Source organism: Equus caballus, chromosome 15 (assembly GCF_041296265.1).
Source record: "Equus caballus isolate H_3958 breed thoroughbred chromosome 15, TB-T2T, whole genome shotgun sequence".
In the NCBI taxonomy this organism is placed as follows: Eukaryota; Metazoa; Chordata; class Mammalia; order Perissodactyla; family Equidae; genus Equus; species Equus caballus.
The window spans coordinates 71,790,275-71,809,369 of NC_091698.1; the positions used below are offsets into that span (position 1 = coordinate 71,790,275).

Genomic DNA, 19,095 nt, shown 5'->3' on the forward strand with positions numbered 1-19,095 from the left:
TTTGGGAATCCAATAAAACCTGTGGTAGAACAGTGCATGAGCTCTGGTGTTACGCTGCTTGAGTAAATCTGTTTGCTACTTACCAGTTCTGTGACTGGTTTCCCCATGTGTAATTTCTTCATGCTAATTAGTACTCATCTCAGGCTTGGGGTTGTTAGAGAAAATAATGCACAGCACTGCCATATAGTGAGAGTTCAATAAATTACTATTCTGTACACTGATGTCTTTACTACACTGTTTATTATTGCCACAAAATTGAAAATGACCTAAAGTCCATGGATGAGAGTAATAAACTATGATATGTTCACACCACAGAATACCATGCAAGAATTAAAAACAATGAGGTAGATGTACAAGCTGAAAATCTGAAAGATCTACAAGACAACTTGAGAGGAAAAAGAAAACTGCAAGAATGTACGTACTGAATGATTTATTAAAATCCACATACATAGCAAAAACATACTTCTAGAAAATAAAGTTAAAAACTTCATATTTATACATGTATACAATGTACACATAGAAAAAAGTTTAGAAGCATACACATTAAACTGGTGATTGGGTTACTTCTGACTAGGAGAGTGAGATTACAAGGATGGCGTAAAGGGAAATTCTTGGTTTTTGGTATTAAGTATTTCTGTATTATCTGAATTTCACAATAAAAATGTGTCATATCTTACTTAAACTCACATTTAAGCTAAAATGTGTTGCTTCTGAAGCCTGACTTCTTTATAGGAAGTTTCCTCCAGGCACAAGGTTCCAATTTTATAAAGGAACATATTAGAGTATAAGGCAATTAATTTAAATTTGCACTCATGGATTACTAAAGATAGAAGAGACCATGTGAAAGACCGGTAAACTAGGGTGCTCAGAAATCAGGCGAGTTACTCATGGTCACACAGCGAATTGGGGTTAGAATTCCTTTACAGAATCCATTGCTCTCACTCTTTCCATTTTGAAAACTCTTATTTTTTTCTCTCTCAATCTCTGATACACCATATTCTCACGATAAACTTTTTAGGAATATATCTGTTCAGTAAATAGAATATATCTATTTTCTGGGGGCTTTTTACACTCTGTTTTCTTAATCCAAGTATATGAGTTCCTTTTCCTTATACCATGGTAGTCTTTTATTTCTTTGCTCCTTCTCGAAATAGTTTCTAGCCTTAAGGATTAAAATACGAAATACAAATGAATTCTCAAGCGTTCTTAAATTCGTAAAGGGCGAGGGGGAGAAAAAAGAGAAAGGAGGTCCATAAACCTATTATCCATCAGTATAATCTTATTTATTGGCATAAGTAAGTTTCTTTCATTAGAGGGGCAAGCAAATTTATATGTAACTAATAAATTTTAATATTCAATATTATAGTTTTAAAACTACAATGATAGCCGTTCGTGATGCTTTTACTACAGAGAATCATAATTTGTCTTTTGAATTGTCAAGAAATGTGTTCTTTGCAGAGATAAATATATTGTATTCTATTCTAAATATCCAAAAGTTGGCACTCCAGCATCACTTCAGAATGAGACAAGCCTATATATTCTAGCACCTTTTGAACGTCAATGGTTTTGTATAAATCTTTCTAAAATGGAATACTTACTTGCTTGTCTTTCTAACAAGGACATACAATTTTAATGTAGCCACTTCTAGATGACTCAGTCTTCAAGTGAGAATATTAATTACTTTGTGCTGGAAGCAGTGTGATAAAATGATGCTCGAAGCTATTATATTTCTAATTAAATACAGTCATGCACAGGGATTTGTTCTCAGAAATGCATCATTAGGCGATTTCATCATTGTGCAAATACCATAGTGTGTAGTGAAGGGGAACAAAATTTGACACCCCAAATGTGTCTCTTTAACATGAAGATTACTTTAGGTTGATTACTTTTAAGAAACAAAGGACTCAGAAAGTTACTCTTGTTACTTCTCCCTTAACTGCTTGAAAAAAATCAGATTAAAAAAACCCTGTCTCAGGAAGCAAACTATCACTTTAGCATAACATGAACTAGGCAGTAGATAAGAGGAACCTAGAAAAGCCTGTTTGTTGGGCTCCCCACTGTGTTCTTCTGTTTCTGTGTGGCCAAACACACTTGTTTTTCAAATGTGTGTGCTCCTTTTCACCTACCTGTGAATTGCCTTCCTTCCCTTTGAAGTCCCTGACTCTCCCCACCCTCAACATCTTCTTTAGTCTTTAGCTGAGGATGGTATTTAAGGTGAGTGCTTTGACTATTTTGGCAAGTTACTTGGTTTTCTTGGGTTCCTCCCATATATACATGTTATTAAAGTTTTGTTTGTTTTTCTCCTGTTAATCTGTCTCATGTCAATTTAATTCTTAGACCAGCCAGAAGAACCTAGAAAGACAAGAAAATTTCCTCCTCCCCTACAGTACTTACACAAACCTAGATGCTATGGCCTACCACATATATAGGCTATACAGTACAAATCTCACGGCACTGTCATATATGCGGCAGTCTATTGTTGACTGAAACATCGTTATGCAGCGCATGACTATAACCGAAAGTACTACATTTCAAACTTCTAATCTTTCGTGATACCTTTTCTGCTTTCCTCTCTGCAGTTAGGATTAACTATGCCTGTCTATAGCAACACTCCTTTCCAATCTAACTTCCTACATTATGGGATAGTGAATAACCAAGCTTTCTGACTGTTTTTTTTTTAAGATTTTATTTTCCCTTTTTCTCCCCAAAGCCTCCTGGTACATAGTTGTGTATTTTTAGTTGTGGGTCCTTCCAGTTGTGGCATGTGGGATGTCGCCTCAGCATGGCCTGATGAGCGGTGCCATGTCTGCACCCAGGATTTGAACCAGCAAAACCCTGGGCTGGCGAAGCTGGAGTGCATGAACTTAACCACTCGGCCACGGGGCCGGCCCCTGAACTGTTTTAAGAAGAGAAAATATCTGAAATTAAGACCTCTTCTATTTAAAAAATTATATATGTATGTTATATACACATACACTGTACATATGACTTATACAATCTAAACAGAGAAGGGAAAAAAATGAACACTGCTTCACGCCTAATATTGTGTCACTGGAGATCCAGAGGAAGAGGAGGAAAAGATTCTGGCTGAAAAAAATATGTTAAGAAATAATTGCTGAACTTCCCAAGTTAAATTAAAATTTACAAATTCATTAAAAGTATATATTGAATTCCCTATCTCCACCGGACACAAAAATCAAATCCAAGTAGATTAAAAAATTAAAGGTAAAATTATAAAACTTCTGGAAAATAATGAAGAATATCTTCATATCCTGCAAGTGGAGAGGTTTCTAAATAAGATACAGAAAGTACTACCCCTAAAAGTAAAGACTGATACTTAACTACATTAGAATTCAGAATGTATGCTCACTAAAAAGAACACAATAAAGAGAAAAAGCAGTTCACAAACTGAGAAAAGGCAGTTCTAACACCTATAACTGTTAAAGGATTAGCATCCTGAATAAAGAATTCCTACAAATTGATAAGAAAGACAAACAATCCTACAGAAAAAAACAGCAGAAGTCTTCACTAAACACGTCATGGAAAAGAAAACATTAACGGCCAATGAACATATGAAATGAGGCTCAAGCACCTCATTAATAATTTTGGAAAGGAAAATTAAAGCCACATGAAATACTCTTTTATACTCACTGAAATGGCAAAAAATTGAAATATCAAGTGTTCCCAAGGATATAGAGTAATGTGAACTCTCATACCTCACTGGTAGAAAGTAAACTATTCCAATGACTTTGGGGAAAAAAACAACTTTGGCATTATCTGGTAAAACTAAAGATGCACATATCCGTGACCCAGTAATTCCACTCTGAGGTGTATACACCCTCACCTACAGCAGGGTTGGCAAACTTTTTCTGGACATGGCCAGAGAGTAAATATTTTAGGCTTTGCAGACCATAATCTGTGTAGCAACTACTTAGATCTGCCTTTGTAACACAAAAACAGCTATAGATAAATATGTAAATGACTGGGTGTGGCCATGTTCCAATAAAACTTTATTTACAAAACAGGTGGCCTGCCGAGCATAGTTTCCCAATCTCTGCTCTTGTACACATACACCAAGAGACATGTTCAAGAATATTTACAACAGCATAGTTCATAATAGAAACAAACTAGAAACAACCTAAATGTTCATCAACTTGTAAAATGGGTAAATAAGGTGTGATATAAACATTCAACAGAATACTATAGAGTGGTAAAAATAAACTATGGCTACATGCAACATCATCTAGCAATCTCAGGAATATAATGATGAGTGTAAGAAGCGAGTCAGATGAACTTTATATAAAGTTCAAAAAATACAAAAATAATATATTGTTTAGAATAAAACCATAAAGTAAGGGAATGACATACATAAAATTTATGACAATAGTTACTTCTTATGGTATAGGGCAGGGGATAGTACAGGGAGGCATCAAAGGTAATAGAACATCTATGTCATAAAAACAATTAAAACATATTTTATATTATACTTCTTTAGGGGGAGGGAAATCGAGTGATTTTTCTCTTCTGAAAGAGGCTGGGGATGAGGAAGATTAGACTATATAATTGATTTACTCACTTTAGTTTTTGGAGAACAAGGAAACTATCTTTGCAAATTAAATTCCGAAACATATAAAAATGGAGTTGTACTTCCAAAGAACCTTGAGGTTTTGTGTCATAAAAACAACTTAGATATTGAGGCCAGCCTGGTGGCGCAGTGGTTAAGTTCACACATTGCGCTTTGGTGGCCCAGGGTTCACAGGTTTGGATCCCGGGTGTGGACTTACACACTGCTTGGCATGCCATTCTGTGGCAGGCATCCCACATAAAATAGAGGAAGATGGGCACGGATGTTAGCTTAGGGCCACTCTTCCTCAGCAAAAAAGAGGAGGATTGGCAGCAAGATGTCTTCCTCAAAAAAGAAAAAAACACAACTAAGACAGATGGTTTTTATGATAGTTTTGAGGGCTAATGGTCTGACCCTAAGATTAGTTGTTACCTATTTATCTTTGAAAAAAAAAAAAAAGTCCTTCATTTTCAAAAAAGTATATGATACACAATACGAGCCAAAGAACAAATACTAAAAAAATTTAAAACAGCCCCTGATTTCTACTTCCTAAAGCACTTATGTTAAGACACTCAGCGACCTTATTGGGTAGAATGGTAATGGCAAAAGATTAGAAGATTAGAGGAGCTAATATAGATGAAGGACCATGAAAACACACTAACAATACCATGCATTGTTTATAGCTAAAAAAAAAAAAAAAAAAATGGCACTAGCCTAAAGGACTATCAGTAGGCGACTTACTACATAAATGGTTATACTATGGTATACTATGTAGTTCTTAAAAAGGATGGTATATATTTATAAACAGAGACAAATTAAGCTTGGTAGGAGCGATAATATACCACAGAGAGAGAAAAATTTTCAGCGCAACTATAAATTTATAGTATATTTTATAGTGTAGAACTGTAAATCTATAGGTATACATACACAGATGTACAGAGGGACTGGAGATTCTCTGGAAGGTGGAATTTCAGAGGATTTTTGCTTCCTTATACTCTTTTTGATGAATTTTCAACAACAAAAATTCTTTGCTAACAAAATTTAGATTACTTTCTCATTAATAAAAAAGCAAAGCTAATTTAGGCTGTGATATAAACCCATTTAGTAATGCACCCAAATTTTCAATACAAATTTGGTTAATTTCTAGATTTTTATGCATAGCGAAAGAGAATATTTCTGTAAAAGTAGAAATATAAGTGTCATGACGTTCAACAGGAATATTTTCAGGCTAATAAAAGACAAAAATCAATACAATACAGTCAAAGGAAGATCCGGTCTTTAAACATTATTTCTTCAAAACACAAAACCAAATTACAGCTGATTTGTCACATTAGTAAATTCTTGTCAGAAAGCCATTTAGCAACTTAAATGGTTTTCTTATTTTGTTCTAAAATGGAACTGGCTGTCTTCAAATATGGTCACATAAAGACAGAAATATTTAAGTATTACATCAAGAGGTCACGCGCTACATATTCTACAACAGTTAAAATTTATCTTTGGAAATAAACCGTAAGAAAACATATTCATAAAAACACAGCAGCTCCTAAGAAGATATATTTATATTTACGTAGGAATTAATGTTTCCTATTTATCTTAATGTTCTACTTCTGAAAATCCAATTTTTCTCTCAAAGAAGTTTCAATTAAATAAGGCATTTTAACTGTTAAAGCTTGGATATTTTATTTCTTTAGAAAATGACAATATTACTCACCTCCAGTTAGCAATATGATTACGTGAAAATAAGTATCTCATTTCTGGATTCAATGAAACAACACAAATAATGCTGTTGACTTATTTTCTATTTTTAAAAACTTTTCCCTTGTAAGATATTCTACTAAAAAGTCATCTACTAGCGTAAATTAAAAGAAAAATTATGTTAGGGAAAAAACTAAAAAGCCATTTTCACTACAGTACCCTGAGCATGATGGCTGGTTCCAGGGAATGACTTGACTTCCGTCTATCACCAGAAATCATTCACAATTACAATGGTCTTTTTTCAAAGTCTTACTTAATTTACCACAGTACTAAAAACACATTCAGATAATTCTGCTTTTGATGAAGTTTTTTGGTTAGACTTCACAGAAGCAAAAGTGAAGCTTAATTACAGAATTTCTGATTTGCTATTATTTGAGAGGTACTTTTTGATTGTTTTCCATTAAAAGCTGCTGTTTTAATTTTTTCCCTGAAGAATAATATAATGACCATCTTTTTTGGGGGGAAGGGAAAGAACAAGTTGAGCAAAGCCCACTCGGCCCTCACAATAGGAATGTATTTGTTTATATAGCGGGTACAGTCTTAAATATTTTATAAAAGTATGCAGACAAATATTTATGCCATTATTGACACATAAAGAGAGGAGGAAAAAAGGAAAGGATCTAGATTCATTCCCAAGTCCTCAGACTTCTTTCATCATGAGCAGTAAAGTTTGTGAGATAGGTTTGAATTACCAGGAAAGGAAATATACATTACCAGTGCAGAAGTTCATAAGTGTAGAGGAACCACACACTGAAGCGAGACCAGGCAAGCTGTCCTCCATTCTTGCCACCTACGTTACAAGCAACATAAACCAGTTCTGTCTACGTTTCCTGCTGCCTTCCCAGATAGTTCCAGTGTAAATCCCAGCTCTCTAAATCTCACGACATACTTTACATTCTGAGGAAATCCTCCAGGTCCAGATGGCCCACCACAAAGCACTTCTATGTTGGCACAAATAAAAACTTGTTAGGATAACTCTTCTCCTGCCCCTTTGCTCTCTGAACTAAAGAAAAGTTTCCCACTTATTTATAAAGAGAGACAAAGAAACTGAAGGAGAGAGAGCAAACAGAGCACGCAGGCAAAAGGGGGTAGGATACAGACAAAAAACTTGCGCTGCTCTGGGGAGTGGCTAAACTCCCGGCTAGGCAGAAACACATGAATTTATGCACCACATGAATATTCACTACAATAATTTGGTTGTCTTCGGGCACTATTTTTCTCATCTTTTAATATGTTAAGAGTAAAGTACAATTGCTTCAAATACAAAACCCAGTTTTTGCCTTCTGAAACTGAAATACAAAACATACTACATAGTTTCTATAAATAACAAAGTTAAAGTCCCTAAAGCGAGTATTTTCTCTACTAGGAAATAAAATAAACAATGTGTGTGCAAAGTGGCAAGTCACATTTCCTTTTTCCTCTTGCTTTTGTTTAAAATAAAATGAAATCCACATGAACCGTAAAGAAACTAAAAGAATTATCACTTTTCCCTGGTTTTTAAAACCTAAGTGTTAGACTAACATGGCTGGTTTATTATAATCATTTCACTAAAGTAAGATAACAAATATAATTAACAATGACAACAGTCATTTTTCTTAATTAACTTTCCAAATTATTTAAAAATAATACAACTGTACAAGTAACCTATAATAATAAACAATTTACAACTGGTCAGATATTCCAATTTTAAACCATTCATGTTTACAATAATGTAAATGTATGAGGGAATTCAAATTATAAATCACTTGAGTATGTCTTACAAAACCATTTCTAACCAGGTGAAAGTTAATGAATGTACCACATGTTTATTCTTTTGATAACTACTTCTAAAGCTAATCAAAGAACAAACTCATAGAGATAAGTGTCAAAACAAAGCTACTGGTGCTTTCTCTCATCGATTTGTTGCTTTTAAGCTTTATATTTATAATTGAGAATAGCAAATTTAACCCAATCCAAAGTAAAAGAGAAACAACATGACTTCTGTAAACATACACATGAAAAAAATACTACTGAAATAGATGAAATCTTAACCAAACTGACTATTAAGAGCTGCACTACAAAGACTGAGATAAGAACAAACTAATAGCAAAGTTGATAAAAGACAGAGGAATGAAGCAAAATGATCCAGACTAATACTTACAAAAAGCCTTTATGGAAAAAAAGCGAGAACCATTAAAAGAGTTTTTCCTCAAGTGAGCCTTGGGAAAGTATTTCTCTTTCGCTTAATACCTGGTAGAGACTCATCACAGTATATCAGGTGCTTCAAAGATTACCAGGAGGTAAGTATACTGGGGAGCGTGCAATGTGTCCGAAACAAAAGACATTTAGGAAAGACCATATAGGGAGAATAAAAGCAGACAGAATGGGAAATACAATGATACAAAAGAAATGTGGTATGCCAGGTACAGACGAGGAAGGAGTTCAAATTCTTGCTACTGATGGAGGCTCTAAAGCAGATTGTATGTTATTACATTTCTCTTCAATTACCAGACAAATGTAAGACTGTAGTTTTATAATTCAAGTGAAAACTACCCTTCTTTACAATAAATGTAGCCCAATTAAATGAATGCTCACAGCCTCCTAAGGTGAGAAGGGCTGTTAAGTTCTGTAACCAAGTGCTTTCTAATTAGTACATAACAAAAAGGTTTCTCCTATACATCGCAGTGTATGGGGCTTCTTTTCACCATCTTCCATTTGTAGATAACTACTAATTTGTAGATTATACACCTTGGGCATTCCTTTCTTCTCAAATCAAAATCTGATTTCAAGACAGAATGTGTGTGGTTCCTGATCTCAGCTTAGTTTCTATGCTAAAGAATCATCTTCTCTCTCTACTATTACAGTCAAGTATCTTTTCCAAAAGGCCTATTCATTGACTCAAGTATTTGAGTACTACTATACAGTCACACGCCATATAACAATGTTTTGGTCAACAATGGACCATATGTACAACAGTGGTCCCATAAGATTAGTACCATATAGCTAGGTGGGTAGCGGACTATACTAGCTAGGATTATGTAAGTATACTCTGTGATGTTTGCACAACAACAAAATTGCCTAACAGTGCATTTCTCAGAAAGTATCCCTGTAGTTAAGCAACACATGGTTGTATAGAGAAATTTTTCAAGATGCCAATGAGAACCAAAAACAATTTTATACCAGAAGTTTACTCACTAGAAATGAGAAATGAAAGGAGATTTAAGAGACGCTACTCAAGACACAGAATTGATGGAATATGGTCACTGATCAGATGAGGGGATGAAAAGTAGGAGGATCTCTATGTTTATATTTGAATGACTTGAGTAAATGGTTAGGTAACATTGACTGAGATAGGGAAAAAAAGGAAAAGAAACAAGGTGGAGAATGAGGAAGTAGAATGATAACCAGTTTTGGACCTGCTGAGTTTGAGGTCACTGTAACAAAAGTATAACTAGGTCTTGAGGTTTAAGATAAAGGCCTAAACTAGAAAAGTACAACTGGGAACTATCTTAGGATATAATTGACAGCTGAGTCATGAGAATTGATGATTCAGTGATAAGACAATAGGGCCAAGGTTATTTTAAGGGCAGCCAGAAGAAAAGGAACCTGCAGAGAATACAGAAGAAAAACTGTCAGAAAGGTAGTCATAGATTCAGGTGAATCTATAATCAGGAGAAGACATAATTTCAAAGACATCAAAAGATGAAAACTGAAGATGGTCCACTGGATTTGGCAGTTATTAGGGAACCTCTACCAGAGAAGTTTCAGTGGGGTGACGGGGACAGAAGCATGCACTGCAATGCACTGAACTGTGACTGGGAGGTAAACAAGTCTTTTAAGGAATCTGACGATGGGAACGGAGAATAAATGGGATGACAGGTGGGGAGTGTGTTGTCAAGGCTGATGTCTTTGTTCAAGATGGAAGAGAAACATATTTACAAAGTTTGGGGAAGGAACCAATGACAAAGTATTTGTATTAACATGAGAGGGCATGCAGCCCTTTTTTTAATGCATGAATGCTCATAGCAGTTTTATTCTATTTATATTTTATTCAAAAACAGCACAAAACTGGAAACAATCCAAATGAACAAACAAACTGTCGTAAATCTCTATACTGGAATATTACTCAATAACAAAAAGGAATAAACTACCGATATACGCAACAACAGATAAAACTTAAAAGCATCATGATAAGTGAAAGAAACCATACGCAGACAGTTACATACTTTACGACTCAATTATATGACATTCTAGAAAAGGCAAGACTATAAGGACAGAAAATAGATCAAGGTTACCAGGGCCTGGCTGGAATGCGCATGAAAGAACTTTTTGGGCTGACAGTAATGTTCCATATCTTAATTATCGTGGTGGTTACATGACTACACGCATTTTTAAAATTCACAAAACTCTACAATTAAAACAGGGGAATTTTACTGTATGTAAATTATATCTCAAACTCAACTAAAAAAAATAAGCTCCCATACTTAAAAAAAAAAATCAATGAAAATGGCCTTCTCTAGTGTTAGAGAAGATGTGAAGAGATAAAATAGAAAACACAGGCCATAAGCCTTGAAAAGGGACACTGTTCTATCTAAGAATGAAAGGAAGAGGATGAGAGCAGGCACAGATGTTTATTTTTATGCCTAAATTTCTATCTGTGAGGAAGGAGACAAGGTCACCTGCTGAGAGAAGCTGGTTAAAGAGCTTGAGCTGAGTGCTAAGTGTGGAACTGTCTACACCATCTGACTCATCACATTGCAGGATACTGTTAATCTTTTAATAAAGTTACATTTTAAATTCCTAACTAGATTGTGAAGTCCTCTAAGGGAGAAGTTATTTCTTTTTTTATTTTCCTCTACATCTGGAAAGCACCATATGTAGCAGTAATTCTCCAAACAGTGGTTGATTTACTGTGGCCATACTTCAGAATCAGCAGCAAAAACAGGATAAAACAAGGGGTGAGATAGACTCCTATTATCTCAGTGAGATGCAGAAGACTGGGGTTGCTTTAGAAGAACAGAATCTCCGCATTACAAGTTTCACGGAGTTGGGAGGAGGATCTGGAAGAAAGAATTTTAGCCTGTATGACTGTATGACAGAAAAGACGGCATCTCTCCCCTACATCCCTCGCTGCTATCGATATTTCTACCTTTTTTGTCTTCTTCTTTGAATATCCCCCCTTTCCTCTTTTGTACCTGGACTTCAAGATGATCTATCTATTCCCTGCCTTCCTTCCTCCTCCTCTCTCTGCCACAATGTGCTCAAAATGAGGTATATTTTTAAGTGGGAATTCACCAAACTAAAGAGCTTCTGCAACACAAAAGAAACTAGGATCAAAACAAAGAGACAAACTGGGAGAAAACATTTGCAAATCACGTATCTGACAAGGGCTTAAGCTCTATAATATATAACGAACTCACAAATGAACAATAAAAAAGCAAACAACTGGATCAAAAAGTGGGCAGAGGAGATAAACATTTTTCCAAAGATATACAGATGGCCAATAAACACATGAAAAGATGTTCAACATCACTAATCATCAGGGAAACGCAAAGAAAACTACACTAACATACCACCTTATGCCTCTTAAAATGGCTATAGTCACTAAGACTAAAATAACAATTGTTGGAGAGGGTGTGGAGAGAAGGGAACCCTCACACAATGCTGGTGGGAATGCAAACTGATGCAACCACTATGGAAAACAGTATGGAGATTCTTCAAAAAACTAAAAATAGACCTACCATATGACCCAACTATCCCACTACAGGGTATCTATCCAAATAATTTGAAATCAACAATCCAAAGTAACATATGCACCCCTATGTTCATTGCAGCACTATTCACAATAGGCAAGACATGGAAGCAACCCAAGTGCCCATCGACTGATGACTGGCTAAAGAAAATGTAGTGTATATATATACAATCGAACACTACTCAGCCATGAAAAGAGACAAATTCATCCCATTTGCAATAACATGGAAGGACCCAGAGGGAACTATGCTAAGCGAAATAAGCCAGTCTGAGAAAGACAAACACTAGATGATTTCACTCATATGTGGAATATAAACAAGCACATGGACAAAGAAAACAGTTCAGTGGTTACCACGGGAAGGGGGGTTGGGGGAGAACTGGAGGTGAAGGGGAGCACTTATGTGGTGACAGTCAAGATATAATGTACAACTGAAATCTCACATTGATGTAAACTATTATGAACTCAATAAAAAAAAAATAGGTATATTTTTGTTATTGCTGTCACAGTTTTAGAGATTCAGCCCAACCAAGAGGTTAGATATTTTTGCACTACTGGGCCTCAACCCAGGACTCCAAACAGACTTATTTATTTCACTAGATTTTTCTTTTTCTTTTACAAGTCAATGAGCTAAAATGCTTATGTACCTCATTTACAAAATTCACTTTTTGCAAAAAAGAGGAAGACTGGCAGTGGATGTTAGCTCAGGGCTAATCTTCCTTAAAAAAAAAAACAAAATTCAGCACAACCAGAGGCACTCACAACTAGAAATATGCAACTACGTACTGTGGGTCTTTGGGGAGAACAAAAAATAAATAAAATAAAATAAACAACTTTAAAAAAAAATTCATTTTTCCCCCTCCCTGATTTCTCTGACAAACTCATTGCTTCCTACAAGTATTTAGTTCTAAAAACCATTCACTCACCTTTCCTCTCTCCCTCCCTCACACACACACTCCTGGTGAATCATTGGCCCTTGGGAGAAAATACAGCATCTGCCTTGCTTTAAAAAGAGAAACATTCGACTATACAAGTTTTCATTAACAAAGTTATTCCTAGAATACAAAGTTCATGTGTAACTGAAAACTTATGTGATATGCATATAGCAGTTAAGAATATAGTGCTGGGCCGGCCCACTGGCGCAGCAGTTAAGTTCACACGTTCTGCTTCTCGGTTGGCTGGGGTTTGCTGGTGCGGACATGGCACCGCTTGGCACGCCATGCTGTGGCAGGTGTCCCACATATAAAGTAGAGGAAGATGGGCACAGATCTTAGCTCAGGGCCAGTCTTCCTTAGCAAAAAGAGGAGGATTGGCAGCAGTTAGCTCAGGGCTAATCTTCCTCAAAAAAAAAAAAAGAATATAGTGCTGAATTTAGACTGACTTCAAAAACTGGCTTCACCATTTACTAACTGTATAACCCTGGGCAAGTTTCTTAACTTCTCCATGCCTGTTTCTTCATCTTTAAAATGAGGCTAAGAGCACCTAACATAACCTTATAGAAAATTTAATTAGACAAATCATTAAAGAGCTTTTAAAAAATGACAGCAAAATAGTGAAAGTCTTATAAATGTTAGCTATTATTAAAATAATTAGTAAGGTTTCAAAATGAAGGCCTGGTAAACCCATACCTAGATTGCCCTAATTCCTAATGATCACAAAGATTTGCAGGGTCAGGTCCCCAGTCGATTGGTCAAAGATTTACTGAAACAGTCTCCGAAACATCAGCAGAAAGGGACACTACATTATTTTACTAATTATTCACTAAATTCCACTTCATAATCAGAAAGTTAAAAAGACTGAATTGGAATTAGCAGGAAAGATTCAAAACAAAGAAACGTTACTTATTTGATAATCACTTTTAACATTTAGTGAACTTCTAATTATATGCCACTCATTGTTAGGGTTTGAATAAGATAGTCTCCAAGCCTAAGAAGCATGGATGAGTGGGGGAGAGAGAAATGTAAACAAACAAACACACTAAAGTGTAATACACAGTTGCCCTGATAGATATATACAGAAATTAGTGGGACCCAAAGAGAGAGGAAGGACAACTTCAACTCTTTTTATAATGTAGCCTAGAGCCAGCATGCTTAAGAGACTATTATCTATATTTACTCAAAATTGTCCAAAGATTAATGAAAATGCAATGGCCTTTGTAAACAAAGATGTTACTCACTGTATCTAGACGTGTTTTAGTGAGGATGTTTTTATATACTGTGAGAGATCTGGGCTAAGTAGGTCAAAATCTCTCACATGGTACTCTTGCAATAGGGACAGACGAAAAAATGGCTACTTCCTGTAAGCAAGGAGAGGAAAGATGACTGGCTAGAGTAAAATTTGCAATTTGTGGCTTCTGACATTTAAGATCTCTTCAAAATAAAAAAGAAAAACAGGATGTTGGGATAATTATTAAACTTCAGCCCCTTTAAAGCATGTCTTTACAAGTGCAAATGGCTTAGCCTCTTTAGTTAGCAAGAGACTGAAAATTAGAAGTAATTTTTACTGATATTATGGGCAAAATTTAAAAAATGAGAGCAAATAGTGTCCAGCATGTTAGGACACAGGCAGTTGTATTGGTGCATTTGTAAACTGCTACAAACCTTCTGAAAAGTAATCTGGTAATAGCTATTTAAATTAAAATTACACACACATACTCTGACCCAACAGTGTACACAGAAGGGAGAGAAAAGACTACAAACAGACCTAACAGACTATCAAAATGAGATCAGGTAAGTGAAATATGCCATCTAAATATGGAATATTGTGCACTATTAAAAGAATATGTCATGTCTCTACATAAAATGTGGTGTGGAAGGCTATTCATTAGCAGTGGATAAGGAAAAAAGCTAGCTGCCAGTAAGCAAAAGATAATGCATATCCATTATATACCCAGAATATTTTATCTCCTGTTTTTGAAACAAGCAACGAACAAACCTATATATGTAGAACAGAGGTCAGCAAACTTTCGATAAAGGACCAGGGAGTAAATATTTTAGGCTTTGCAAGTCAAATGATCTCCATCCCAACTACTGCACTCTGCTGTCCTAACACGAATGCAGCCATCGACAGTATCTCTACCAAGGAGCATGGCTATGCTCCAATAAAACTTCATTTATGGACACTGAAATTAGAATTTCATATGATATTCATGTGTCCTGAAATATTATTCTTTTGATTTTTTTCAACCACTTAAAATCATAAAAACATTCTTGGCTTAGAGGATGTACAGAAACTGGATTTGGCACGAGGGCCATAGTTTGTCAATCCCTGATGTAGGAGGGTGCAAACTAAACTGTTAACAAGGGTTACCTTGTGCAAAGTTTGATTTGTTAAAATGAGCAAGCATATATTTACAATTTAAAAATACATAATTTTTAAATTATCTCTTCTCATAGGACAGGAATCAGTTTTACAGACAAAGTAATTTTTACTAAGGCTGAGAGACGTCTCCTCCACACTCAGAGCAGGTGGTCTATTAATTTTATGACTACTTCTCCATGGCTACAGAGAAAAGAATACACAGATAATAAGGAAGATAACTTTAAAATTTTATTTAGCCCCAGATTAGAAAATCTGGCATTTCATGGTACTTCTTGCTTCAGAGAGTAAAATCTCTGTTTATTTAGAATGAGGGTTCTCAAGCTGGTAGAAATAATAAAGACCTCCAATAAAGAACAGAAACACAATACTTCTGAGGAAAAATACAAGATTACTCCATCAGAGTTCTATCAGCAGATAGATTTGTTTACATTTTCAGAGCTTACCTTTCCTAAGCTTTCCATGACAAAGCAAATTTTTTAAAAAACCACCAAAACATAGTAGTCAAAGGATTTGATACTGTGGATAGGAAATGACTGAGAGATGGAAAAAAAATTATTTTCTAAGCTTCTACCATATGCCCAACACTGTATTAGGTCTATGATAGGATATAAAAGTGATATAAGAGACGGCTGTTACCCTCAAGAAGTTTTCAAAGATGCAAAAGTCCTGAAGAAAATATTAGCAAACCAAATGCAATAATATATAAAAAAGATGATAAATCACAACCACAGTGAATTTCCTGCAATATATGAAATTTATTACATTAACAGAAAATAAAATCATATTTCAACAGAGAAAAAGCATTTCATAAAATTTAATATCTATTTAAAACAAAAACATTAAATACTACAAACAGAAGAGAACATTCTTAATCTGATAAAAAGGCATTATGGCAGATCACATTTTCTGTATTTCCCTCTCTCTCTAGACACACACATACATATAAATCTATGTGTAAGTATGCCATCCCAAGTGCTCTTCTTACTTCACCAAAAAGCATGGTCTATGTTCCTTCCTCTTGTATCTGGGTGGCGGCTTGTGACTGCTCCAATTGGAGTATGGCAAAAGTGAGGCCTATGTGACTTCTGAGGCTAGGTTGTAAAAAGGATGCAGCTTCTACCTGGCTTTCTTTCTCTTTGGGAATGCTTGTTTTAAATGCTTTCTCCTAAGAGAAACCAGTCATCATGCTGTGAAGAAGCTCACACTAGTGCACACAGAGAAACCACATGGAAGGACTCAGGTGGAGAGGAAATGAAGCTACCTGCCAAGAGCCAGCATCAACAGCCACACATATGAGTAAATGAGCCTTCAGATGATTCCCTCCCTCTGCCTTCACATCTTGCAGCCAAGGCCTCAGACAACACAGAGCAAAAACAAGTATTCCATGGTGTGCCCTATCTAAATCTCTACTCCACAGAATCCATGGATCATAATAAATGGTTGCTTTATGCCGCTAAATTTTTAATTGGTTATGCAGCCATAGTAATGGGAACAGGCATGTACCGAAAACCCACAACCAAACCCAAAAACTACATCATCATATTTAATGTTGAAATATTGAAAGCTTTCCTTTTGAGATAGGGAACAAAAAAAACAAGGACGCTTCACCCTCACCGCTTCTATTTTGTACTGCAAGCCTACTCAGTTCGATGAGATGAGAAATAAAGATTAGAAAAGAAGAAATAAAACTATCATTCACAGACAATATGACTATTACAGAAATCCCAAAAATGTATAGATAGCTTTTTAGAATTAACAGCGAGTTTAGCAAGGTTGACAGATATAGGTCAATACTCAGAATCAACTGGATTACCATATCCTAGCAATAAATAGAAAAAGAAAATTTTTTCAAGTATGTACAGTAGTACTAAAAAATAATAAATATCTAGGAATAAAAATAATAAACAACATTCAAGACTTCTATACATAAAACTAGTAAATGTTGTTGAGAGAAACTAAAAACCTAAATCATTAGATAAATATATCATGCTCATGCACTGAAGACTCAATGAAAATATGCCACTTTTACACAAACTGATGTGGAAATTTAATGTAATATGGAAAAAACTCCAACACTTTGTGTGTATGCATGCATGTGTGAATGCGTGTGTATATGCGCACACATGTGCATGGAATCTGACATGCTTAATCTAAAGTTTATATAGAAAAACAAAGGGTCAAGAATAACATACCCTCTTGGAGAAAAGGAAAAAGATAGGAGCACTTACTCTACTACATATCAAGACTTATTATGAAACTATAGTAATTAAGACAAAGATAGACAAACGGACCCATGGAACTGAAAAGAGAATCAAAAAATAACCACACTCATATACAGACTAAAGGTGGCACTTTAGAGATCTGGGGAAGAGTCATGCAGACAGATAATGCTGAGTCAAATGGATCTCCATATGGAGGGGAAAAAAAAGAAACTTGACCCTTATCTCACAGCATATACAAAAATCAATTCCAGGTAGATTATAGATCAAAATGTGAAAGATAAAGCTTTTAGAAGATACTTAAACAAGACACAGAAATCACTACTGATAAAGGAAAAGACTGATAGTGGGACCAATCTTAAAACTGAGAATGTCTTTTCATAAAAAGACACCATTAAGAGTGAAAAGGCGGGGCCAGCCTGGTGGCGCAGCGGTTAAGTGTGCACGTCTTGCTTCTCGGCGGCTCCGGGTTCCCCGGTTCGGATGGCAGGTGCGGACATGGCACCACTTGGCATGCCACGCTGTAGTAGGTGTCCCACATATAAAGTAGAGGAAGATGGGCACGGATGTTAGCTCAGGGCCAGGCTTTCTCAGTAAAAAAGAGGAGGACTGGCAGTAGTTAGCTCAGGGCTAGTCTTCTTTAAAAAAAAAAAAAAGAGTGAAAAGGCAAGCCAGAGTAGGACAAAAGTAGTCGGAACATATAACTGACAAAGGGCTCATATTGTAAATATACAAAGAATATCTACAAATCAATTAGAAAAAGACAGTTCGACAGAAAAATATGCAAGAGACTTGAATAGGAACTTTACAAAAGAGGACACCCAAATGGCCAATAAATACATAAAAAGGTGCTCAACTTTATTAGTAATCAAGAAAATACAATTTGAAACCACAATAAACTACCACTACACACTCACCAAATGACTTAAATTAAAAAGACTAACAATATTTAGTGCTGTTGAAGATGTGGAACAACAGGAACTCTTGGAACTGTTGGTGGGATTATATACCAGTACAACCACTATGGAAAACAATTTGGCATTATCCATTCAAGTGGAATAAACACATTCCCTATGACCCAGCGATTATACTCAACAAAAATTCCTAGAACGTTAGATTGATCCTGAGATTAATTTACGGATCTGAGTCAGATCTTGGTACATGTGTACCAAGAGATACGAAAAGGAATAAGAGCAGCCTTATCTGTAACAAACATTGGAAACAAACCAAATATCCATCAATATTGGAATGGACAAGTAAATTGTGGCATATTTGTATAATCAAATACAATTCAGGAATGATACTGAATGAACCACGGCTACATACAACAACATGGATGAATCTCCCACACATAATATTGAACAAAGGAAATCAGACATAAAAGAATACATGCTTTATGATTCCACTCATATAAAGTACAAAGACAGGCAAAACTATATAATTTATTGTCAGAAATCAAAACAGCAGTTATTTTTGGAGATGTGAGAGGCGGTAGTAATTGGAAGAAG

General features: G+C 35.4%; 1 protein-coding gene across 14 annotated transcripts in view; it reads right to left on the reverse strand.

Annotated features, from left to right (window-relative positions):
* The window catches only part of EML4 (EMAP like 4), a 157,701-nt gene that overhangs the window by 93,836 nt on the left and 44,770 nt on the right, over positions 1–19,095 (reverse strand). For 6 of the 14 annotated variants that reach the window (XM_070236397.1, XM_070236401.1, XM_023619169.2 and 3 more), the window contains one exon: positions 7,034–7,109. The exons of 7 other annotated variants lie outside the window; for them this stretch is intronic. In XM_070236397.1, coding sequence (XP_070092498.1) covers positions 7,034–7,100 — 67 coding nt within the window. In that variant the 5' untranslated portion in view covers positions 7,101–7,109. Of the gene's footprint in view, positions 1–7,033; positions 7,110–7,208; positions 7,288–19,095 lie in introns of those variants that run through there. One more of the 14 variants, XM_070236398.1, reaches the window with a different exon arrangement.